Raw genomic sequence first — 26,173 nt, 5'->3', positions numbered from 1 at the left:
TTGCTCTCAAGAAGCTTACAATTTTGCTGAGCGGACACAAGTAGAAAAATATTCTCCCAGGATAACCTTTTCTCTGTTTTCCTTGATCTCCTGAATTCTCTCCAAAATGGACACTGTGGTTCCTTCCCCTCCACCATCAGTATCCCATCAAACCTGCTGTTTTCCTGAATTCTCCTATTTTCAGTTCATGGTACCAAACTGAGGGGAATAACAGGTTGCTGTTTAACCTCACCTCCACTCAACCCTTAAGAATCAGCTTTGCACTCTTATTCCAAACCCAGTAGATCAGCAAATTCCGACCACATCCTAAATATTTCTAAAATCCATCCTCTCTATCCCCATATTTCCACTACTGGTTAAGACCAGCATCATCTCTCACCTGGACCACAAACTGACTCCCATACCTAATTCTCTTCCCTCCAATTCTTGCTCCAAACCACTATTCTGAATGCTCCCATCTCTAGTGGGTACGACTCACAGGACTTTGCTTATCTACCTCTGCAATTTTATATTTGACACTGCCATCACTTCCCCCTGCATCCCATTCAGTTATTTCATCCTCTAACCACACCTGAGTTCTTTCTGGTTCCTCCAATCTATGTTCCACACTTCCATGCCTTGCACATGCAGTTTACTTTCCTTGGGATGCCCCCTCTTTCCTGATCATCCATCCATCTGATCTTGTGAGAAGATCTAGAAACCCTCCCTGATCAGGTCTTCTTCCCCGCATTGAACAGTTAATCACTGCCCCACTGTGACATCACAGATCTTGTATACACTTACACCACTGCCCTTATTTACTCTAAAATAAGAGGATTTATTCACATGCCAGTCTCCCCCAGTAAACTTGGTAGTCTTTAATGTTGTAATCCAATGTCTTACTTTGAAAACCTGGTATCCACCCAATACACACGAAAATATCTCAATAAATGTTTATTGTATGAACTAAGTAAATCAACCCTTCTCTTATTCTCCATCTCCCTGTCTTATCTTTTTTTCTGACAACAACCCACAACCATGAGACATGACTTCGTTTAAGGATAGAAGTTAGTCATAGGATTTAGGAATTCTGATGCTATGACTATATTACTCTAGCCAAAGGGTAAATCAGCGAAATCCCTGTGTAAAGATAGCACAATTTTCCAGAAGTACCTTAAGTCCAACAGAACAATCTCTTTCCAACACAATCTCATGTCCTCTTGATTCCCATTCCAACATAGTCACAGGTTTCTAACTAAATTACAAGGCCCCTTCATCCTTAGCAGGCCCAATCTATTCATCACATGGGCACTTTAAGGTAGAACAAGTTTCACCACTTAAAAGTCTCCATCAATGCATCAGGGATGCCTGCGGGCAATAACTTTAGTCTGTAAGGCTCCTTAAGTAGCCATAATGTTTCCCTGATATATCCCTTGAAACACTGTTCATCTTAAGACCATTTGGCTTTAGGAATATTTGACCACCAATTAAATAATACTAAAAATCCTATAAATAGTCAAGAACAATTCATAGGAAGGTGATGTGTGGAAAAAATGATAGTAAACGGCCAAATCATTTCTGATCATCCCAGTCTGGGGGTGATCACTCCAACCTCTGAGCTCCTGTAACTGTTTATATAGTACCCAATCAAGACTTGTTCTTGAAATGCTTATCTTACTTGCTAGATGATACATTCCTTCAGTGTTTATTTCATCTGTATGATATCCCACTGGCAGGCATATATATTTTTTTTAAGATATATTTATTTATGAGAGTGTAGAGGGAGAGAGAAACCCAAGCACAGAGAAACCCAAGACAACTCCACACAGAGAGCAGAGTCCTGCATGAGGCTCGATTTCATGACCCACAAGATCACAACCTGAGCAGAAACCAAGCTGGAATCCCAACTGACTGTGCCACCAGGTGCTCCCTGACAGGCATTATTTTATAAAACAATCTCATGGGCGCCTGGGTGGCTCAGTGGGTTAAGCCGCTGCCTTCGGCTCAGGTCATGATCTCAGGGTCCTGGGATCGAGGTCCGCATCGGGCTCTCTGCTCAGCAGGGAGCCTGCTTCCCTCTCTCTCTCTCTCTCTCTCTCTGCCTGCCTCTCTGTCTACTTGTGATCTCTCTCTGTCAAATAAATAAATAAAATCTTTAAAAAAATAAATAAAAAAAATAAAACAATCTCATGCATAAACCCTAAAATGTACTGGTTGTTGACTCACTTTCCTGGGTATGATGCCGTACTGGAAGGTATTCTGACATATTCTTAGCAATTATATTTATCATTTAAAAATACTCTTAAGTGTTATACAAGAAACACATATACGAGAGATCAGTTTAAACAGTAATAGAACAGTTTTCCCAGAATCTTGTTTTATGAATGGCAAAGCTAAGGTCAAACACTGGAGGAAAATAATCTTTCCCTAACATCAAAAATACACTTCTACAATAACAAGCATCTTTGAATACACACACACACTACAAAATGTGCATCTGCAGAATGCTCTACAGCTTACAAAGTAATATCACACGCTCCTACCTCATTTCAGCTCCACAATTTTTATTTTACCAGGGAGTAAAACTGAGTAAGTTGCCTACAGAAATTAACATTTATAGAGGATGTAGTGTTCTAGGACCTATGGTTAACAAATATAACCATCATTAACACACATTATATGTAAGCAACTTCATGATGTAGGACATTGCTTTCTAAAAACATGCCTGCAGGGACGCCTGGGTGGCTCAGCTGGTTAAGCACCTGCCTCCGCTCAGGTCAAGATCCCAGTGTCCTGGGATCGAGTCCCACATGGGGCTCCTTTCTCGTCAGGGAGCCTGCTTCTCCCTCTGCCTGCCATTCTGTCTGCCTGTGCTCGCTCGCTCTCTCCCTCTCTCTCTCTGACAGATAAAATCTTAAAAAAAATAAATAAATAAATAAATAATAAAAACATGTCTGCAAAAGCTGCACAGGTGAGATCATTAAATACAGGATTTCGGGGGTTTTTTTTCTTCATTATGGGTAAATTTGTACTGGGTGTTGTAAAGCAATGCTTCTCAAACTTTAGCGTTCACAAAAATCAGTGAAGATCTTGTTAGAATTCTAATTATGGTTAAAAAGCTCTTGGGCAGGGCCTCAAGATTTCTAACTAGCTGCCAGGTAATGCTGACGAGGCTGGGCTGCAGTTGGGTGGCCAGAGTGTAGAATATATAAAGAATTACCCCTAACTAACACTACCAAAAAACTTAACAAAACTTTACAGTTTTTTTTTTTTTTTCCATCTTCCATGACTCTGAAGTGAAACTTTCATCATTTCTACTCGACAAGACTAAGGCACGGAGAAATGAACTTTCCTTAGAGGACAATGCTGGGGAACCAGCATTCAAACAGGAAAACGGACTCTGCGGGGCACTGAACCGCTACACACTACACCATTATCTCAGTTTACAGGTAGATCCGGAGTTCGAAGCCAGGTCCTGAGATAGCTTTAGTACCATTCCCACCAGTCGGGTCCTTACTATAATTAACGTGCCTGCAGTCAACATCACGTTGTAGGGCAGGGAAAGAGGAAAAAGGAAGGAGACCCTCCCATTTAACACAGGAGGTTAGAGGGAAGGGTCGGCGGTGGCAGGGCACCCTGGGGTCGACTCTCGGGCTACCGGCAGGTGCGCCAACTGTCCGGAGGCGGGCGTTAGGGGCGGGGCGTCGGCCAGGGAAAGGTTCCGGGCGGGACGTACCAACGCGCGCAGGGGAAAGGCTTTCCTGTGGCCAGAACCGCCTGGCTACCTCCGCGCCCGGGGCCGGGGCTCCGAAACTCTTTATCCGGCTCTCGGCCCCTCTGTGGAGTGCTGACGGAGCAAGGCTCTCTTTAGCCACAGCCGCCTCCTTAGAGATTCCTCCTCTGGCCCCTCGGTGGAGTGGAAGGCCCCGGAAATGGGGGCCGAGCGGCACCTGGCCAGCCGGGAGGGAGTGTGGCCAGGCGCTTACGAACTCCACTACGCCCCACGCAAATCCCCCGACTCTTCTGTCATCCCCGTAGCCCTTACCAGCTCTTTGGGCGGCTTCTCCTGGGTTTTCCCAAACAGCCCCATGGCGAACCAAACTCGTCTTGCCCCTTCCGGCTTTCCGTTCCCTGCGCCCAGGCAGGTCACGGGCAGCCGCCTGGGCGGGGCAGGCGATAGGGAAGGAGCCCAGACTCCCAGAAAAAGGAGCGGCCGCAGGGAGGGTCGTGCGCATGCGTCCGGCACATGCGCAGAATTGAGCTGGGCGGGGTTTCGTCGGAAAGGTTGGTGGTGTTGCGCATCGTCTGGTAGGTGTTTTGTAGATGCTCCCGACGAGTTGGGCGTGTTTTAGCCAGGTGTGGAAGTGATTCCTTTGGAAGATACGAATTTATTAGCTACATGTGGTGATTGCAGCTGCTCCTTATACTTCCGCTAAATCTGTATGTTGTTGCACAGAAATCTGTATCTCCGCCTGCACAAGGTCCAGTTACAACCACGTTGCGAACGGCGTGTATCTCCTAGGCACATCACAAAGCCAGAAATGACCCCTTCTTCCTCCCTCTAGACTTACTCCTACCCTGTGTGGTCGCCGCCATCACCTAATCATTCTAACCTGGGCATTATCTTCTCTCCTCTTATCAAGTCTCAACAATGGTAACATCTCAATGTGTTCGAACTCCCGCTGTCACAGTGTCACAATGTTCAAGCCATCGTCATTTCCCACGTGGATGATTCCTGCCTGGCATTTGTGTGTGTGTCGTCCTGTGCGCCGCATGGACCATGACCTTAATCAAATTCTCAAAGGAATCTGTGATTTAAAAGGACCAGACTCATTTTAGCCTGGTAAGCTGATTGAACCTGTGCAGTGAGCTGATGGTTGCTGTCATTACCAAAGGTCTTGGTAAAGCGACCACTCATTTAGTGCCCACAACTCCATACTCCGTCTCTCGTGGGAATGTAAAATGGTACAACCATTTTGGGAAGGTTTTGGCAACTTATTAAATGCCAAACATACACCTGACTTATGCCATTCCACTGCTAGTTAGTGGAGGTAAAGCATAGGTCTTTTACAAAGACATAAATGGCTGTTCGTGGCACCTTTATTTGTAATAGCCAAAAGCCGGAACTAGTCCAAATGTCCATCGAAAGATAAATGGATAAATCAGTTGTGATAGATCCATGCGATGGAATACAACTCAGCAATAAAAATGAACAAACCATTGATACACGGGACAACATGGATGAATCTCAAAATAATTATGCTGAAAGAAGCCAGAAATAAAAAAGAGTAGTACTGTAAGATTACATTTATATAGCATTCTAAAAAATGCAAACTAGGGCGCCTGGGTGGCTCAGTGGGTTAAGCCGCTGCCTTCGGCTCAGGTCATGATCTCAGGGTCCTGGGATCGAGTCCCGCGTCGGGCTCTCTGCTCAGCAGGGAGCCTGCTTTCCTCTCTCTCTCTGCCTGCCTCTCCATCTACTTGTGATTTCTCTCTGTCAAATAAATAAATAAAAATCTTAAAAAATAAAAAATAAAAAATGCAAACTAGTCTATAGTGACAGAAAGTAGCTCAGTGGTTGCTAGGGGATGGGTTAGTTTAGGAAGAGGCAGGAAGGACAGACTACAGAGACACATAAGGAAGCTTTTGGAGGTGATAGATATTCTCTTAATTGTGGTGTTGGTTTCACAGATTTATACAATGTTAAATGGATACTTTCAATACGCGTAGTTTATGTCAATCATACTTAAATAAAGTTTTAAAAATAGCAGTACAGGTTATTGTAAAAATTAAAATCCCATTCTTAGTTCCTCAGGGGAAAAGTTCTCAAAGGACCTTATAATTAAGCTATTATAATTATAAGGACACCTGGGTGGCTCAGTTGTTTAAGTGTGTGCCTTCCTCTCAGGTCATGATCCCTGAGTCCTGGGATCAAGCTCAGTGGGGAGTCTGCTTCTCTTTCTCCCTTTCCCTGCTCATGTCCTCTCTCTTTCTCAAATAGATAAATAAAATCTCTAAAAATATATAAGTATACATAGTGTGAATCGTTTGAGATCTTTTCCTTCAGAGAATATGCTTTTATATATTTTTACTTAGTTGGGATCATATTACATGTATTGTTTTGCAATCTCCTTGTTTTAAAAATGATTTTATTGACTTATTTTACAGAGACACATCGAGAGAGGGAACACAAGCAGGAGGAGTGGGAGAAGGAGAAGCAGGCCTCCCACTGAGCAGGAAGCCCTGTGGGGGGCTCCATCCCAGGATTCCAGGACCTTGACCCCACCAGAAGTCAGATGCCCAAAGACAGAGCCACCCACGTGCCACTACAATCTCTTTTTAAAAAAATATTTTACATAGATTTTCATTGCCGTTAATATTTATAGCTAAGGAATTCTGTGGCAGGAATGCACTAAATTTTTTAAATCATTTCACTATTGTATGAGGTCAAGTGGTTTCCAAATTTTCCTTATTAAATAATAAATGTAGACATAGTTTAAATTTTAAAAATACAACCAATGTTCTCCATATAGGTTGCACAGTTTTGAACTACCAACAGTGTATGAGAGCATCCTATTCCCTAAATCCTTGCTAACAATAAATGTTAATAAATATTTTGCACTTTTGCCAATCTGAGGCTATAAAATATTGTTTTTAATTTTCATTTCTAGGATTACTAGTCTAGGTGAGCATCTTTTTGTATATTTATTAGCTATCTGAAATTCTGTTAATTCTTTTATCCTTTGCCCATTTTCCATTGAATTATTTTCCTTCTTTCCTCCTTTTTTTTTTTAATGTGAAGTAACTCTTTGAAAATGAGAAATCTGCAGGCATTTTTTTTAAGATCTTATTTATTTGACAGACAGAGATCACAGGTAGGCAGAGAGAGAGGAAGGGAAGCAGGCTCCCTGCTGAGCAGAGAGCCCAAGGTGGGGCTCAATCCCAGGATCACGACCTGAAGGCAGAGGCTTTAACCCGCTGAGCCACCCGGGCGCCCCTGCAGACATGTTTTTAAAGTTTCCTTCACCATATCACTCCTCTACTTTTTCTTTCTTTTTGAATGAACTATAAGGCAGCAAATTTTCATGTAGAAAGATACTGAACTTCCATTGATTCAACAATATTTATCAAATGCCTACTATGGGTCAAACATTCTATAGGCTCTAGGAAAACTAGAGTGAACAAAAAAGAGCCTCATACAATCTGGTGAGGACAGGTATTAAAAATGGTGATCCATAAAATTAAGTGAATTACTACAAATGCACAAAATTCTGACCCTAAAAAGAACACGATGGTTAGTGAGTCATCCCTGAAGGTCATATACAAGGGAGCCTTGAAGGGTGAGCCAGCAGAGGTATGAGAAATATCCAGTACAAAAGAAACAGCATGTGCCCAAGAGCCTTCCCGGGTCTGGGGGTGGGTTTTGGGCCACAGGCACTTCAGTTCCTAAAGCTGTACTTGTTTTAAAGCTGGTTATCAAGGGTGGAGAGGCCAAGGAGAGTGTGGAGGAAGGCTGGACTGGGCATGTGGCATCTAACTGAAATGCAGAGTCCATAGCTACTCATAGAGCCCTGTAAAACACCAGTGCAGTTTTCCTCAGTGACTAAAAGGGCACCGTGCATCTTCCACACATTTTCCAGGCTCCACCCTCGAAGCAACATACCCTCTACTTGTGTCCTGATATTGCTTTGGCACTAGACTAAACTGGCTACAGCTATAGTTTGTCCTTCATGCATGGACCTCAGGAAGCATGCACCAGATCCTCCCACCTGCTAAGGCTCACATCTGAGGGGGTGGGAAGAACTAAGTGAGCAGGCATTCTGGCTCTCTGCTCCTGCCAAACACAGCAAGTGTTTAACAGGATCACACTCCCTTGCCATATGTTCACAAAGACGTTTATTCACACACAATTTCAAAGGTTTTATGTGCATTCTCCTGATCCCTGAAAAATATTATAAATAGATGCATATCCCTCACTTGAAAGGTACTGCAATGCCTGAGGCTTTAAATACTTCCCTGAAAAAAAATTTCCCTGAACAAAAAATAGAAAGGACTGTTTTTCCTCCATACCCCAGTTTGTCCTTGCTCATTTCTGCAATATTTCCCGTCTTACAGAGCATTGTAGCTCACAACTGCTCCCCATTCACCAGGTAGGCTGTTAAATGAAATGTTTTGGGCAAGAAAATCACAACCCAATTCCTAGCAGGAATTTTGGCCTAATAAAACCAAAATACACTTCGTTTTATATAACAGATGAATTCTGAAAATGTTAGATGTAAACTGAACTATAGAAAATTGAATTCCTTTCCATGCCTTATATAATAATTTGGGGATGGATATTCCATGCCTTATATAATAATTTGGGGATGGATCTATCTAAATTTCTGGCTAATTTTCAGATCTCAGGGGTTCCTAGCCACAGCTTATGACTTGAGAGAAGGCAGAAAGACCTTGAGTCATCTGCTGATTTCCAGCATTCCTCCACCAACCCTGCAATTACCCTGTACTGGTTCCGCAGGGCTGCTCTAACAGAGTACACCAAAACAGGTGGTTTAGAACAACAGAAATTCATTCTCTCACTGTTCTGGAGACTAGAAATTCAAAATCAAGGTGTCAGCAGAGCCATGCTTCCTCTGAGACTATGGATAGAATTTGTCCTTTCCTTTCCCTAGGTTCTGCTGACGGCTATCAATCAGTGGCATTCCTTGGCTTGTAGGTGCATTACTCCAATCTCTGCTTCTGTCATTACATGGTGTTTATATGAGTCAGCTTGGGCTGTCATAACAGGATACCATAAATTGGACAGCTTAAACAACAGAAATTTATTTTCTCACAGCTCTGGAGGCTGGAAGTCCAAGATAAGTACGAGCATGGTCCGGTTCTAGAGAGAGATCTCTTCCTGGTTTGGACTTCTTGCCATGTCCTTACATGGTAGAGAGAGCAAGTTGTGGTATCTCCCTCTCTAATGAGGGTACTAAGCTCATCATGAGGTCCCTACCCTCATAATCTCATCTAAACCTAATTATCTCCTAAAGGTTCCATCTCCAAATGCCAACACATTGGGCACAAATGCATTTTTAAGGATGACACAATTCAGTCAATAGCAATGTTCCCTCTGTGTCTCTCTTCCTCTTCTTATAACTAAACCAGCCACATTACGGACCCATCCAAATCCACCAGGACCTTGTCCTAACTAATTATATCTACAATGATCCTATTTCCAGATAAGATCACATTCTGAGATACTGGAGGTTAGGACTTCAACATCTTTTGAAAAGGTACAAATTCATTTATACATGAATTCCCAACTTTGGAGAAGAGAGAAGGGGATAGAGGATGGGTGGAAAATGTTTAGCTGAATCCTTTCAAAATAGACTTCCATCTTCCCTGAGTGGCCCAAAAGTAGGGACAGTTTCCACTTGGAAGGGGTAAGTAGATATCTGAGGCCTAACTCTAGCCTGAAAGATGTACTTTCCCTAGGAAATTACAGTAATTACTATGGCCACCACATATTGCCCTCTAAAGTAACATCTCCACCATTAATATTCTCATGGGAGACTCAGGTGACTTTTCTTACTTCCACACAGCATAGCGGAGACAAAGCCTGAACTTTGGCAGATCCAGTTGGAATATTTAAGTGATACTTTACAAAGTTGCCAAAAACAGTATCAGAATATCAGAATTGAAAGAGTAGCATGTGACTCACACATTCAACATGATGCTAGGCTGAATATTCTGAAAAACTAGCTACAAACACAGAGTCTTGTTAAAATATAACCAGAACTATTTTATGTGCATGGTTGATCTCCAAAAAATTAAGAGAAATTGGTAATATCTGCCAATAACAGAAACTTAGAACCTTGTGTTTGTGTTTTAAAAAATTCTATGTAGCTTATAGATGGTAAAGTACACAGATCTTAAGTGTATGATCTGTTGAGTTTTTCTGTTGAATTTTTACATATGTATATATAAAATTTTTTACATATGTATATGTAAAACTACATAGTAGTAAGACTACATAGTAGTCTTAGTATAGTAGTTACATAGTTAGTATACATAGTTACATGTATAGTTAGTATACATAGTAAAACTATGTAGTTTTACATAGTAGTAAGACTACTATACTAAGACTACTATGTAGTCTTACTACTATGTAGTTTTACATATACTACTATGTAGATCAACATTTAAAACTTTTAAATCAACATTTAAAAATTTTACTACATATGTAAAAATTTTTACATATGTATTTACATACATATTTATATATAAATTTTTACATATGTATATATAAAACTACATAGTAGTAAGACTAATAGTAGTCTTTGGAAACATTTGGAAACATTTTGGAAATGTTTTAAAGTAAGACTACTTACTCCTATGTAGTTTTACATAACTACTATGTAGATCAACATTTAAAACATTTCAAAAATCTTAGAAGGCTCTATCATGCTTATTTCCAGTCAGTACCCACCAAAGATAATCATTATTCTGACTTGTATCTCCATAGATTAGTTTTCTCTTTTCTTGATGTCACATAATGAAATCAAATAGTACGCTTGGCTTTCATGTCACATAATGAAATCAAATAGTATGCTTGGTTTTAATGATTGGGCAGAGGAATAGGAGGCAAGGCTTTAAAGGATGGGAAATGGTAAAGCAAAATTGAGACTCCCTGAAGAGAAGAGCCTTCCAGACTCCACTCCCAGTAAAAGGACAGACTATGGAGAGAAATCTATCTGCTGACAAAGAGGGGTAAGAAGAAAATGTTTGTTTCAGGCCACATATCTGGTGAAAAAATAAAATTAAAAGGCTTCCTTAAGAAACCGTAATTATAAGGCTGCTTTTCTGTGGGTTTAAATAAACAGTACTTCCTTTGTGTTGCAAATCCTAGGCCTAGATATTAAATTAAACTGTTCCTAATTTTAATTAATTAAACTGTTCCTAATTTAAACTGTTGAAAACTTTATGGGGACCTAACTGTTAACTTGTAATTGTATAACCTGCTAAACTATCATTCCTACAAAATAAAGACATCTTTAAGAGTAAAAATGGTTAGAAACAGACCAAAAAAGTCCACAAATGGACAGATCAACAATAAACAAAAATCTGAAGAATGTGCTTTACAGATAATAGTGTTGGTCTTAAAAGGAACGCCTTAGATACAAGAAAAAATGATAACAAATAATTTAGTGAATACTGTGGTCAATCTGAAAAGAGTTGATTGAATAAACAATAATAATATTGAATTTGGGGAGATTAAAAGGGTAAAACTAAGTCATTCCACAACAATAATGTGAAATAAATGGGTGGGAAGTCATTGGAATTAAAATGATCACAGGGGAGTCACACATCTTCCCTTATTTCCCCATAACAATGAGATAATGAAAACAAGATAAAATTTAATATTCTTTGGGAAGGAGTTATATATTGAATAATTTTAAATATAATGTAAATTTGTTAGAATTTAAGGATAATCACTAAAATAAAAGCAGTATTTCCAAAAAAGTAGAAAAATGGAATTAAGAATATTAATCTAGGGCCGCCTGGTGGCTCAGTCAGTTAAGTGGCTGCCTTCAGCTCAAGTCATGATCCAAGGGTCCTGGAATCAAGACCAAGGGCAGGCTCCCTGCTCAGCAAGGAGTATGCTTTTCCTCTCCCTCTTACTCTGTCCTTCCCTGCACTTGTGCTCTCTCTCACTCTCTCTTAAATAAATAAAAAAAATCTTTTTTTAAAAAAGAATATTAATCTAAATAAGGTAGAGGGATGCCTGGGTGGCTCAGTCAGTTAAGTGTCCTACTTTGGCTCAGGTCATGATCTCAGATTCTTGGGACTGAGCTCCACATCAGGCTCCTTGCTCACTAGGAAGTCTGTTTCTCCCTCTCCCTCCACCCTTCCTCACACTCATGCATTCTCAGTCTCTCTCTCAGGTAATTAAAATCCTTTTAAATAAATAAGGTAGAAAAGGAGACAGAAAAGTTGGGAAAAGTAGGAGGCACAAAAGACAATGATAGAAATAAAGACATATCAGTATTCATAATGAAACGCTCTACACTCACCATTGAAAAGAGATTCCAGACTAGGTTTTTTTTTTACATTTAGGTTTAAGCTACTTAAAAGGGACACAAATGCAACATAAAATTTTTAAAAAATGGAAGAAAGACCTACACAAACATATTTATCAAGCAATTATGAACCCAAACAAAGCTGTTATAGCTATATTATTTTATGGCAAAATAGCTTTTTATGTACAAAGAAGTTTATAATGTACAAATTTCAATCCACCAGGAAGCTAATCATATTATCTTTATTAAAAAAAAAAAAAAAGAGGGGCAGAGGGAGAAGCAGACTCTCCACTGAGCAAGGATCCCAACATGGGGCTCTATCCCAGGATCCTGGGATCATGATCTGAGCTGAAGGCAGTTACCCAACCGACTGAGCCACCCAGGCACCCCAAGAACTGACAATTTCAAAGAGAAATACATAAACCCACTATCTTAGGAGTAAATCTGAACTTTTTTTTTCAATAAGTGATAGATCAGGAAGACAATCATTTGATAAAGACAGAGAAGACATAAAAAGACATGAATTGGTAATCTAATTGTCATATTTTGTATACAACAGACAGAACAAGTTATCGCATAGCAAATGTTTAACAAAGTTGACTGTGTACTAGAATATAAGACAAATGAAGAAGTCATCCTGATACACCCCACTATATGACCACATTTCAACTGGGTTAAAAATCAATGACAAAAAACAAAATTTAAATTATTTTTGAAATGTGAAAATATTTTTCCAAATAATTCATAAGTCAAAGAATAGATCTTAATGGAAATTGGGGAGCCTGACTCCTACCACACCTGGTAGTCACAGGACAACCTTTCCTCTTCCCACTGGGATGGTGTTAGAGGAGACCTAATAGAGACTCAAGACTTTCACTATCACTCTGTGATACTGAGATGACCCTAACCATAGTGTGGTGGAGAACTGGAACTCTCATCTCTACTTAGCATTTAGGAGGAATGCTTCTCAGTGTCCCTGGCTGGCTCAGATGGAAGAGTATGTGACTTTTGATCTCAGGCTCATGAGTTCAAGACCCATGTGGGGTGTAGAAATTACTTAAATAAATAAAATTGTTTTAAAAAACTAAAAAAAAAATAAATAAAAAGAGGAACACCTCTCATGTCTCACTGAAGGCTAAGTAGGGAACTTGGACTTCTACCTTCACTTGCAGGTAATGAGGTGGTGCCTCCACTTTTCCTACCAAAACAGCTGCAGAAAAGAACAGCAGAAACAGGTTTAAATAAGATGCAGTATCTCAGAACTTAATGGGAAATGTCCAGGTTTCAAGTGAAAATCACTCATCATACCAAGAATCAGGATGATCTCAAACTAAATGAAAAAACAAAATCAATATATGCTTTACTAAGTGGAACAGTGTCTCCCAAAAATTCATGTCCCCTGGAAACTTTGAGTTTTACCTTATTTGAAAATAGGGTCTTAAAAAAAATAGGGTCTTTGCACATAAATTAAATTGAGTAAAGATTATATGGGATTAAGTTGGGTCTTAAATACAATAAAGATGATGTCCTTTAAGAAGAGAGAAATTTGGGGATGCCTGGGTGGCTCAGTTGGTTAAGCAGCTGCCTTCGGCTCAGGTCATGATCCCAGCGTCCTGGGATTGAGTCCCACATCAGGCTCCTTGCTCCGCAGGGAGCCTGCTTCTCCCTCTCCCTCTGACTCTGCCTTCCACTCTGTCTGCCTGTGCTCGCTCTCGCTCTCTCTCTCTGACAAATAAATAAATAAAATCTTTAAAAAAAAAAAAAGAAGAGAGAAATTTGGACACAGGCACGTAGTAGAGAAAACCATGTGGAGACAGAGGCATAGACAGGAGTGGGTATCTGTAAGTCAAGAAACACAGAAGATTGAACTATCAAAAGCTAGAGGAAGCAAAAGCTTGAAGAGGCAAGTCCTTCAGAGAAAGTATGGCTCAGCCAAAAACCTGGATTTCACTTTAATTTCTAGCCTGAAGAAATATGAGAGAATAAATGTCTGTTGTTTTAAGCCACCTAGTTGTAGTCATTTGTTGTGGCAGCCCCAATAAACTTAATATAGATGCTAAGAATGAAATAACAAAAATTTTCAAATTACTTAATAAAGATTAAATTCCATGAGTTTTTAAATGCTTCAACAAGTGACTTAAAACATGACTAAAACAAATAATTAAAAATCTCAGGAAAAAAGGAACACACAAAGAAGAACCAAAGGGAAATTTTAGAATTAAAAAACACAATAACTAAAATTAAAACATTCATTTGGTAGGCTCAACATCACAATGGAGAAGACAGAAGAAAGAATCAGTGAAATGGAAGATAGAACAATAAGCCAGTACCCAATCTGAATGACAGAAAATAAATGGAAAAAGAATAAATAGTACCTCAGAGACCTGTGGGACTGTAACAAAAGATAAAGCATTTATGTCATCAGATTAATGGAAGAAAAGAAATCTATAGGACTGAAAAAGTACTTAAGGAAATAATGGCCAAGGAAAAGAAAAGAAATAATTACTGAAAATTCCAAATTGGCAAGGAACATAAACCTGTAGATTTGAGAGACTGAGCAAACCCCAAAAAAGATAAAAAGAAATACACTTTAAGATGAATGGTAGATTCAACTTTTGAAAATGAAAAACATCTCAAAAGCAGCCAAAGAAAAATGGCATCTTAACTATCTGGGATAAACAATTCAAATGGCAGTGGATCTCTTATCAATCCACGGGAGACAGAAGGAAGTAGCACAATATTTTTCAAGTACTAGAAGAAAAGAATCATCAGAAGATAATATTCTTCAGAATGAAGGGGAAATGAAGACATTTTCAAGTTGAAGGAAAACTAAGAGAATGTGTCCCCAGAAAACTATCTTAAAAGAAAAGATAGTTACTTTTTTTTTTTTTAAGATTTTACTTATTTTTTTGAGAGAGAGAGAAAAAAAGAGAGCAAGTGAGCACACGAGGTGGGGGCAGAGGGAGAGGGAGAAGTAGACTCACCTGCAAAGCAGGTTGGATGCAGGGCTGGACACAGGGCTTGATCCCAGCATACTGAGATCATGAACTGAGCTGAAGACAGATGTGGTGTTTTTTTTTTTTTTTTTAAGATTTTTTTTTTTTTTTTTAATTTGAGAGAGAGACAGAGAACATGAGTGAGGAGAAGGTCAGAGAGAGAAACAGACTCCCCGTGGAGCTGGGAGCCCGATGCGGGACTCGATCCTGGGACTCCGGGATCATGACCTGAGCTGAAGGCACTCGTCCAACCAACTGAGCCACCCAGGCGTCCCTGAAGACAGATGTTTAACTGGCTGAGCCACTCAGGTGCCTCAAGAAAAGATATTTTCTAAACAGGAATGAAACAATAAAAGAAGGAATCTAAGAACATTAGGGAGCAAAAAAGAACAGATTAGGCAAAAATATGGATTGAATACAATGGGCTTTTGCTCTCCTTTTGAATACAATGGGCTTTTGCTCTCCTTTTGTATGGTGACAAATTTCTAAACTGTGTTCAGTGATTGAAGCAAAAATTGTAATATTGCCTAATGTGATTCTAAATAAAGGTAGAAGAAATACTTAAGATAATTATATTATAAATGGGGGAAGGAAAAGAGATCTAAAGAGAAATAAGTTTTTTTTTTAAAGATTTTATTTATTTATTTGATAGTGAGAAAGAGAAAGAGAGCACACACACAAGTAGGGGGAGCAGCAAGCAGAGGGAGAAGCAGGTCTCCCACCGAGCAGGGATCCTGATGTGGGACTTAATCCCAGGACCCTGGGATCATGACCTGAGCCAAAGGCAGATGCTTAACCAACTGAGCCACCCAGGCGCCCCAAGAAATAAGGTTTTTATACTTCACTTGAACTGGTAAAATGGTGACACTGGTAGACTGTGATAAGTTATATACATATAATGTAATACCTAGAGCAACCACTAAAAAACTATACAAAGAAGTACACTAAAAAATACCATAGAGATATTGGCCATCAGGGAAATGAACATCAAAACCAAGTGAGATGACTTCAAACACACTTGAATGGGTATAATTAAAAAAAAAAAGACAAAGTGTTATTGAGGATACAAAGAATTGGATCTCTCATACGCTGACAGTGGGAATGTAAAATGATGCAGTTTGGCAGTTCCATAAGAGGTATGATACCATATGATTTAGCAATTCTACTACAGAAACATATATATCAAAACGAAAATATATGTCCACATAAGAACTTGTACACAGATATTCATAGCGGCATTGTTCATAATAGTCAAAAAGTAGAATTAACCCAAATGTCCATCAACTGGCAAATGGATACATAAAATATATTATCCATGTAATCAAATATTATTTGGTCATAAAAAAGGAATGAAATACTGATTCATGCTACAATGTGGATGAAAAATTGAAAACACTATATTAAATCCAAAGGACACATAATTTTGCATAGAATAAGCAAATCCATAGTGAGAGAACATAGATCAGTGGTTTCCAGGAAATGGGAAAAAGGCAGAATGGAATGTGATTGCTAATAGGTATGGGCATTCTTTTTGGAGTGATGAAAGTGTTCTGGAATTATATAGTGGTGATGGTTGCACAACTTTGTGAATGTAGTAAAAGTTATTGAATTGTACATATGGAGATGAAAAGTACAACATAGAAAATAGAGTGAATAATATTGTAATAATGTATGGTGACAAATGATAACTACGCTTACTGTGGTGAGCATTAAGTACTGTGAAGATTTTTAAATGAACGAATCATGTAGTATATGAATTCTGTTTCAGTACAGCAGTTTTTTAAAAAAAACAATATAGATATATCAAAATGGAATTCTAAAAAAAAATGTTCAAGTAATCCATAGGAGAGGAAAATAAAACAGAGAGAACAAACAAAATAAAAACAATCACACTTAATCTGAGCATATTGAGAATTATATTAAATGTCATGGTCTAAATACAATTAAAAGAGATTGATAGAAAGGATTAAAAATATAATTATATGTTAGTACAATAAACTCAGTTCAAATAAAATGATATAGGCAGAATGAAAGTAAAGAATGGCAAAGTTATTTCATGCAAACATTAATCAAAAGAAAGCACGAGTGGCTAAATTATCAGAAAATTTACACCTAAGATCAAATAAATTCACCAGAAACAAAGATGTACACTATACCATGATAAAAGTGTCAGTCCACCAAGAAGACATGGCAATCCCAAATGTGTACACACCAACAACAGAAGTGAAAAAAATGGGAAATAAAAATTGATAGAACAGAAATAAAGAAACAGACAAATACACAATTAGAGTTTGAGATTTCAATACTACTGTCTCAACAACTGATAGAACAACTAAGAAAATCATCAAGGACCTCATGATGAAAAACATCATCAACCAACTGGATAGGATCTAAATGACATATATAGAACACTCTACACACAACAGAATGCATACTCTTTTCAAGTGTCTACAGACCACATATCAAGGGAGACAATATCATGGGCCATAAAATAAATCTCAAGAAATTTAAAATAAGTTAAGTCATACCAAGTATGTTCTCTAGCAACAGTGGAATCGAACAAGAAATCAATAACAGAAAAATTCTCCAAACACATTGAAACTAAACAATACACTTCTAAATAATTAATGGAACAAAGAGAAAGTTTCAAGAGAAATTTAAAAATGCATTTGAACAGAATGAAAATGAAAATACAACATATTAGTTTGTCTGGGTGGCTCAGTCATTAAGAGTCTACCTTCAGCCCATGTCATGACCTTCAGGTCCTGGAATCAAGACCCACATTGTGCTCGCATCTCAGTGAGGAGTCTGTGTCTCCCTCCTCTTCTGCCTCTCCCCCTGCTTGTGTTCTCTCTGTCTCTTGCCCTCTCTCAAATGAATAAATAAAATCATTAATAAAAGAAAAGAAAATACAACATATCAATGTTTGTGGGACATAGCTAAATCATTATTGAAAGGAAAATTTATTGCATTAAATGTACCATTAGAAAAGAAGAAAAGTTTTAGATCAATAATCTAAGTTTCCACCTTGAGAATATAAAAAAAGAAGAGCTAAGTAAACCTAAAGCAGAAGGAGGGACAAAATAAAAAGCAGAAATCAATGAAATTGAAAATAGGCAATAGAAGAAATTAATGAAACAGATCCATTTTCTTTGAAAATACAAACAAAATTGACAGACTTCTAGAAAAAAAGACGTAAAAATAAAAATAAAGAGAGAACACAAATGACCAATATCAGGAATGAAGTAGAATATCAATACAGGACTTACAGACACCAAAGAGCTAATAAGGGATGAAATGGACAATTTCCAGAAAAAAAAATGTTACCACAACTCACCTAACATGAAATGGATAATATGATAGATAGTATTGAAGATAGAATGATGGATAATATTCAATTAAGGAAACTGAATCATAATTTAAAAACAATTACCAAATAAATACAAAAAATCTATATAAAAGGATTTTTCCCAAAAAAGATATTTCTGGGCTCAGATGGATAAACTGGAGAATTCTATTGAATGTTTGAAGAATAATTAGTGCAGAGATTGATGCATAAATACAGACAGTAAACTGATGGTTGCCAAGAGTGGCAAAATGAGTGAAAGGGAATGGGAGGTTCAGGCTTCCAGTTGTAGAATGAATAATTCATGAGGATGAAAGGTACAGCATAGGGAATATAGTTAACAGTACTGTAATAGTGGTGTAAGGTGACAGATGGTAGCTACACTTGTGGTGAGCATAGGATGATGAATAGAGTTGTGAATCACTATGTTATATGCCTGAAACTAATGTAAACATTGGTTGTCAACTATACTTCAATTTAAAAAAGGAAACAAGAAAAAAAGAAATAATAATTAACACCAACTATACACAAGCTCTCCTAGAAAATAGAAGAGGAGCAAATGTCCCAGTTCATTTTATGCAGGTAGTATTATCCTCATACCAAAACCAGACCAAAAAAAAAAGTATAAAATAAGAAAACTAGTGATCAATATCTCCCATGAATATAAACACAAAAACTCTTAACAAAATACAGCAAAGATAATTCAGTAATATGTAAGAAGATTAAACACCATGACTGAGGGGCTTATTCCAAAGTTGGGGGGGTGCTGGTTCAGTATTTGAAAATTAATCAGTATAATCTACTGTAACAGGCTAAAGAAGAAAAAAAAATCACATGACCATATCACTCAATGCAGAAAAAAAATTTTGACAAAGTTCAATATCCATTTGTGACTAAATAAATAAACTTTCAAAAAATAGTAGCAGGGGAAATTCTTCAACTTGATAAAAATCATTTACAAAAACCCCTGCAGCTAAAATTAAATTTACTTTTTAAAAGGTTTTATTAATTTATTTGAGAGAGAAACAGAGTGCATGAGCATGGGGAGGGGTAGAGAGAGACGGACAAGCAGACTCCTGGCTGAACATAGAACTTGGCATGGGGCTTGAGCCCAGGAGCCTGAGTTCATGACCTGAGCGAAAGTCTGAAGCTTAACCAAGTGAGCCACCCAGGCATCCTACTAACATTAAATTTAATGGTGAAAGATTGAATACTTTCCCCTAAGACTGTGATATCCACTTTCACCACTCTTATTCAATTTAGTGCTGAAAAGTTTTAACCACTGTAATAATATAAGAAAAACAAATTAGAGGCAATCAAATCAGAAAGGGAGAAATTAAACTGTTATTTACAGATGACATAATTGCTTATGTAGAAATTTCAAGAAATCTACCAAAAACCTTTAAAGAACTAAAAGAGATTTCAGTAAGGTCACAGAGTAAAAGACAAATGTACAAAAAATATTTTACATGATATTTCTTTTTTTTTTTAAAGATTTTATTTATTTATTTGAGAGAGAGACAGTGAGAGAGAGCATGAGCAAGGAGAAGGTCAGAGGGAGAAGCAGACTCCCCGTGGAGCTGGGAGCCCGATGCAGGACTCGATCCCAGAACTCCGGGATCATGACCTGAGCCGAAGGCAGTCGTCCAATCAGCTGAGCCACCCAGGCGTCCCACATGATATTTCTATATACTAGTGATGAACATATGGACACCAAAATTAAAAATACAATGCCATTTACAATCACTCAAAAAATGAAATACTTAGGTTTAAATCTAACAAAACATGTATAGGACTTGCATGCTGAAAATTAGATAACACGGACAGAATCATGAAAGAATCAAAGATCTAAATAAAATGGAGATGCATACAATGTTCACAGATTGGAAACACAATGTGGTAAAGATATCAGTGCTGTCCACATAAATATACAGGTTTAACACAATTCTTGCCTTGAAAAAAGCTAACTACAAAAATACATTCTTTTTGTATACAATCAACAATTAAAGAACAAAATTTTTTGGCCCTAGCAACTTCTTACTAGGTATGTCTCTTGGGGCAAGGGAAACAAAAGCAAAACTAAACTGCTGGGATTATGTTAAAAAAAAATTCTGCACAGAAAGGAAACAATCAACAAAACTAAAAGGCAACCTACAGAATGGGAGAAGATATTTTCAAATGATATGTCTGATAAGGGCTTAGTATTCAAAGTATATAACCTTATAAAACTCAACACGTAAAAAAGTAAATAATCCAATTGAAAAATGGGCAAAAGACATGAATAGACATTTTTCCAAAGAAGACATACAGATGGCCAACAGACACATGAAAATATGCTCACCATCACTCATTATCAGGAAAATACAAATCAAAACTATAATCAGGTGTCACCTCACACCTGTTATAAGGGCTAATGTCAACAACACAAGAAGCAGCAGGGGTTGGTGAGGATGTGGATAAAGGAGAACCTTCCTGCACTGTTGGTGGGAAGGCAAACTGGTGCAGCCATTCTGGAAAACAAGGTGGAGTTGCCTTGAAAAGTTAAAAGTAGAACTACCTTACAATCCAGTAATTGAACTACTAGGTATTTACCCAAAGAATACAAAAATACTAATTCAAAGGGATACATGCACCCCAATGTTTATAGCAGAATTATCTACACTAGCCAAATTGTGCAAAGAGCCTAACTGTCCACTGACTGATGAATGAACAAAGGAGATGTGGCATATAGATACAATGGAGTATTACTCAACAATAAAAAAAATGAAATCTTGCCATTGACAATGACGTGGGATGGAGCAAGACAGCATTATGTTAAATGAAATAAGTCACTCAAGGAAAGACAAATACCATATGACTTCACTCACATGTGGAACTTAAGAAAAACAAATGAACATGGGGAAAAAATAGAGAGAGGCAAACCAGCTCTTAACTATAGAGAACACACTGATGGTTACCAGAGGAGAGGTCAGTGGGGAGATGGGTTAAGTAGGTGATGGGGATTAAGGAGTGTACTTGTGATGTTGTAAGCACCAGGTGTTGTATGTAAGTGTTGAATCACTAAATTGTATCTCTGAAGCTCATATACTATATTTTAACTAACTGGACTTCAAATAAAAACTTTAAAAATTTATAAAACACTTATTTACAATGTCACAAAAAGTCAATCAAGTAGGAATAAATTGAATGAAAATATACAAGACCCCTTTATAGGCAACTACAAAGCACTGCTGATATAAGTTAAAGAATATCTAAATAAATGGAGATATATGCCATATTCATGAAATGGAACTCAGTATTGTAAAGACATCAATTCACCACCAAAGAGATCTATAGACTTAATGTAATCCCAAAACCTAGAAGGGTTTGCTGCAGTGAATTTTGATAAGCCAATTTGAAAAGTTTGTGTGGAAATGCAAAATACTAACATTGGAAGATTTATGCTACCTGATATCAACAGTATTATAAAATTCTAATAACTAATGTTATGAGGTGTTGGTGTAAAATTATTATAGAGATTAATGGAACAGAGTAGAGAACCCAGTAGCAGAACCTGGTTTATAACAAACACCACCACAATTCATCAAGGAAAATTATATTCTTTTCATTAAATTCCACAAGGTCAATTTAGATCTCCATAAGAAAAAGAAAAAAAAAAAGATCTTTGGTCCCTACCTCACGCCAAATTCATTTCAGATGGAGCCATCGACTAAAATATGATAGGTAAAAAAGTAAAGCTGCTAGAACAAAACATAGGAAAATATCTTCCTGACTTTGAGGTAGGCAAAGATGACTTAAACAGAACACAAATTTTAAACAACTATAAAACAATCATTAAATTGGATTTTTTAACATTAAGAACTTTTATTCATCAAAAGATGAGGGTGAAAAGGGAAGCCAAAAACTGCTTAATATTTTCAAAATAAAAACACTCATATCTAGCATATATAAAGGACACTTACATATTAATAACAATAGATACATCCCAATTTTTTAATGAGCAAAATACTTGAATAGACACTTCATAAGAGAATCTTCAAATTGCTATTGAGATTATGAAAAGATGATCCACTTCATGATTCATCAGAGAGATAAAAATTAAAACCATAATTAAATACTACTACATCCCCACAAGAATGGTTAACATTAAAAGCACTGACAATGCCAAGTGCTGGAAAAAACATGGGGACTCATATACTGCTGGTTAAAGTACACATTGGTATATTTAGTTTGAAATATTCTTTAGCAGTAGCCACTAAAGCTACGATATATATTAACTTTATGATATAGCAATTCCATGGTTTATTATATACTCAACATAAGTTTTTGTCCATTAAAAGACATGTATAATATTCAAAGTTGCTTTATTCATAATGGCAAAAACTGGAAATAAATGTCCAACTTGTGATATATTCATATAATAATATACTAATTAATACAGCAATACAAAAAAAGAACTGTAGATACAACATCATAGTTGAATCTCGGTGGAATTGCTTACTGGGCATTTCTTGGACTTGAATTCTGTGTAAAGTAGTCAAGAAAGTGCCCTGTGCAGACAGCCGAGTAATCAGGGGCTTTACCCTGTTTGTTTCCTTCCTCTCAGCAATCTCAATCTCATATTCCCTGTTGTCCATTGCCCCAAAACAATTGCTCATGTACTTTTGTCTGGATTTATAGTTATGGTAAGAAGACCAGTCCAGTACCAGTTACTGCATCATGGTCAGGAGTAGAAATCTTGAGTTATTTTAAGAAGTAGTAGGAACTGCACCTAGGAAAAACGGTTGAGAGAGGAACACGCACTATGTAATTGCAGGAGACTTTAAGCATGCTGGAACTACAGACTTAGGATATTTAGGTGAAATGATGATCAGCAAATTTTGGATACGTTGTGACTGGGTTGCTGTCATAGTTAAAGGTTAATCTGTTATCACAGAAAGGCCTCAAAATGCAATGACTTAAATTAAATGGAAATTTGTTTTGTGGAAGATTCTAGTAATCTCCATAGCCAGGTAGCTCAGTTTGAGGTCAGGAACCCAGGCTGGTGAGGCATCTCTGTGTAATTGTCTCACCTAACCTCCAAGGTTGCATCGGCTGTCACCGTACCTGGCAGGTTAGAAGCAGAGAAGAGAAAGTGATAACACATATACCCAGTGTTTTAAGTCAAGATCCAGAAGTGGCGTGTATCACTTTTGCTTACATTGTACTGTTAAGAATTAGTCACAATGGTCACAACTAACTACAATGTGGGCTGAGAAATATAGTTGATAGCTAGGAATTTATTCAGCTAAAATTCTAGTATAATGGAAGAATGGGAGAATGGATAGCAGGGAGGGGGAGAACAACAATCAGCAAGTCTGGCATGAGTTGAGTATGGGTCATCCTAGTGAAATGCCCAGCAGATAGTTCCATACGGGGACCTGGTATGGAATAGAGTGATCTGAACTGCAGAGGTGGATTCCGAAACCGTCAGCATATAAGTAGGAGTTGAGGACATGAATATTGATGAAATTGCCCAAATGAGTTGAGAACTGGACTCAACTTGACTCTGATGGAGCAAGGGAGGATCATCCCAGGAAGGAAATTATTTTAAAAAAAGGATCCAAGAAGTAGGAGGAAAATCAGGTAGAGTAGTACCAGAGAAACCTGAGGGAAAGGAATTTCAAGGAGGGAGCGGTGAATAAAGTCACCATATGCAGAAAGTACTGTAAGTACAAAAATGCATTAATCAGATTTAATTATTAATTCAACTGGGGCTGTGTGGGTGGCTCAGACAGTTAAGTCCCGGACTCCTGATTTCTGCTCAGGCCACGATCTGAGTTGTGGGATTGAGCCCCTCCTGGGGCTCCAAGCTCAGCATGGAATTTGCTTGTCCCTCTCCCTTTGCTCCACCCTCCTACCCCCCACTGCTCTTTCTCATGCTTTCTCTCTCTCTCAAATAAATAAACAAAATTTTTTAAAAAATTCAATTGGGATTAATCCAAATAGTTATGAATAATAAACAAATGAATGTTGAATAAAGAAATAAAGGCCTAAAGGGTTAATAATGAAAACCAAAGGAGAGATAAGGGCAATGCCAGAGAGTGACTTTTATTGCAGGTAATTGCTGAAATGTGATTGGCCATGAGTTGAGACTTGTTGAAATTGGGATACATGGGAATTCATTATATGAATCTCTCCACTTTTGTATGTGATTAATTTTTTTTTTTTTAAGTAGGCTCCATGCCTTGCATGGAGCCCAGCACAGGACTTGAACTCACAACCCCAAGACCAAGATCTAAGCTAAGACCAAGAGTTGGATGTCTAACTAACTGAGCCACGTAGGCAATTTTCTGAGGAAAAAAATGGTTTAGGGGTGCCTGGGTGGCTCAGTCAGTTAAATGTCTGCCTTTGGCTTGGGTCATGATCTCAGGGTCCCAGGATGGTGTCCTGCAACCTCACTCCATGGGAAGCTTGCTTCTCCCTTTCCTGCCCCTCCTCCGTGCTTGAGCGCCCACTCTCTCTCAGATAAATAAAATCTTAAAAAACAAACAAACAAACAAAACCCAAAAAACTCTGAAATGAAGGGTCCTTTCTCCAATTTCTATATAACCCAGTCTGGTGCATATCATGCTGTAACCTGTCTTTTACCACTCAACCTTTCCACAGTCATGAATATACAGCGGTCTGTACATCTGCCATGATTTGGTAATAGCAGAGAATACGCTCAGCGGAAGTACAAGAAAGCTGATCTCATGTCGCCTTTTCTCTGTTTTGGAGATAATTCAGGGCAACCGGATGAGTTGGTCGCTGGACTCATGAGGTTGGGCTTTAATACCTTAACAGTTCACAGGTTTCTCTCTAAATAAAAATCCTGATTAAATATGTGCCATTTTGATGAATAGATGTAGATATCATAATAAATTTCAGAGTAAGGTTATATTAGAACTAGTTTTTTTTTTTTTTTTTAAACAGATTTCATTCTCCTTCCCATGGTGACATGGAACGTATCCAAATCTGACCATTCAGCACCTGTTACGGTTATATTGCCAGGTAACTGCATGCTTTTCTTTGGATCCTGGCAGGGGGACTGTTTATAGATTTTTGCAAACGTAGCATGCCTTTTGTTAGATGATGAGTGTGCCAATCTATTCTTGACAGGGACATTCACAACCTAAACTAAGGTAGAAGATTGGACAAAACAGTTTTTACATTTGCTTCTGACACTCAGATTCTATTATTTTAAACAGGAAATCTGTTAAGAATGACACTCTTCTGGGGCACCTGGGTGGCTCAGTCGGTTGAGCAGCTGCCTTCAGCTCAGGTCATCTTCCCAGGATCCTGGGATTGAGTCCTGCATCAGGCTCCTTGCTCAGACGACAGTGTGCTTCTCCCTCTCCCTCTGCCTGCTGCTCTGCCTACTTGTGCGGTCTCTCTGTCAAATAAATAAAATCTTAAAAAAAAAAAAAAGAAAAAAAGAATGACACTCTTATTTTTCCTTCTCATCAGACAAGTTAAAGTGCTTTTAAAGCAAAGCAATATATATCAAGTTTGGTCATAGTCCACCATGTTCAATACTAACAAATAATTTGAACAATTCTGTTTTAAAAGCCCAAAATATTTGTGTTTGGCAAGAGGCGTCTCTAACCCAAGCCTCTGGCAACAAAGCTGGGAGTCAGCTTGAGGCATTTTGTTCCAGAAACCTACTGTTTTAGCCACTTGACTCAGGAATTAAGTGAAACTAAATGGGGAGCATTTAAATAATAAAAACAAAAGCGGTCCTGGAGATAAGAGAATTCTAACTTCTG

The 26,173-nt window shown here is 38.0% G+C and overlaps 1 protein-coding gene and 1 long non-coding RNA gene across 4 annotated transcripts in view; one reads left to right on the top strand and one right to left on the bottom strand.

The window, feature by feature from the left end:
- LOC132021379 (charged multivesicular body protein 3) overlaps positions 1 to 26,173 on the bottom strand; it is a 98,470-nt gene that overhangs the window by 44,770 nt on the left and 27,527 nt on the right. Inside the window, exon 1 of one of the 3 annotated variants that reach the window (XM_059405652.1) lies at positions 4,025 to 4,284. The exons of 1 other annotated variant lie outside the window; for it this stretch is intronic. In XM_059405652.1, the coding sequence (XP_059261635.1) occupies positions 4,025 to 4,069 (45 nt within the window). In that variant the 5' untranslated portion in view covers positions 4,070 to 4,284. Of the gene's footprint in view, positions 1 to 4,024; positions 4,285 to 22,231; positions 25,819 to 26,173 lie in introns of those variants that run through there. One more of the 3 variants, XM_059405653.1, reaches the window with a different exon arrangement.
- Positions 4,198 to 6,610, top strand: LOC132021381 (uncharacterized). Its single transcript, XR_009405318.1, has 3 exons — positions 4,198 to 4,287; positions 4,623 to 4,822; positions 6,148 to 6,610. It is a non-coding gene; the product is annotated as an uncharacterized LOC132021381 (long non-coding RNA).

This window comes from Mustela nigripes, chromosome 7 (assembly GCF_022355385.1).
Source record: "Mustela nigripes isolate SB6536 chromosome 7, MUSNIG.SB6536, whole genome shotgun sequence".
NCBI lineage: Eukaryota > Metazoa > Chordata > Mammalia > Carnivora > Mustelidae > Mustela > Mustela nigripes.
The sequence above is the reverse complement of the archived record's forward strand: the minus strand, read 5'-3'. Positions and strand labels throughout refer to the sequence as shown.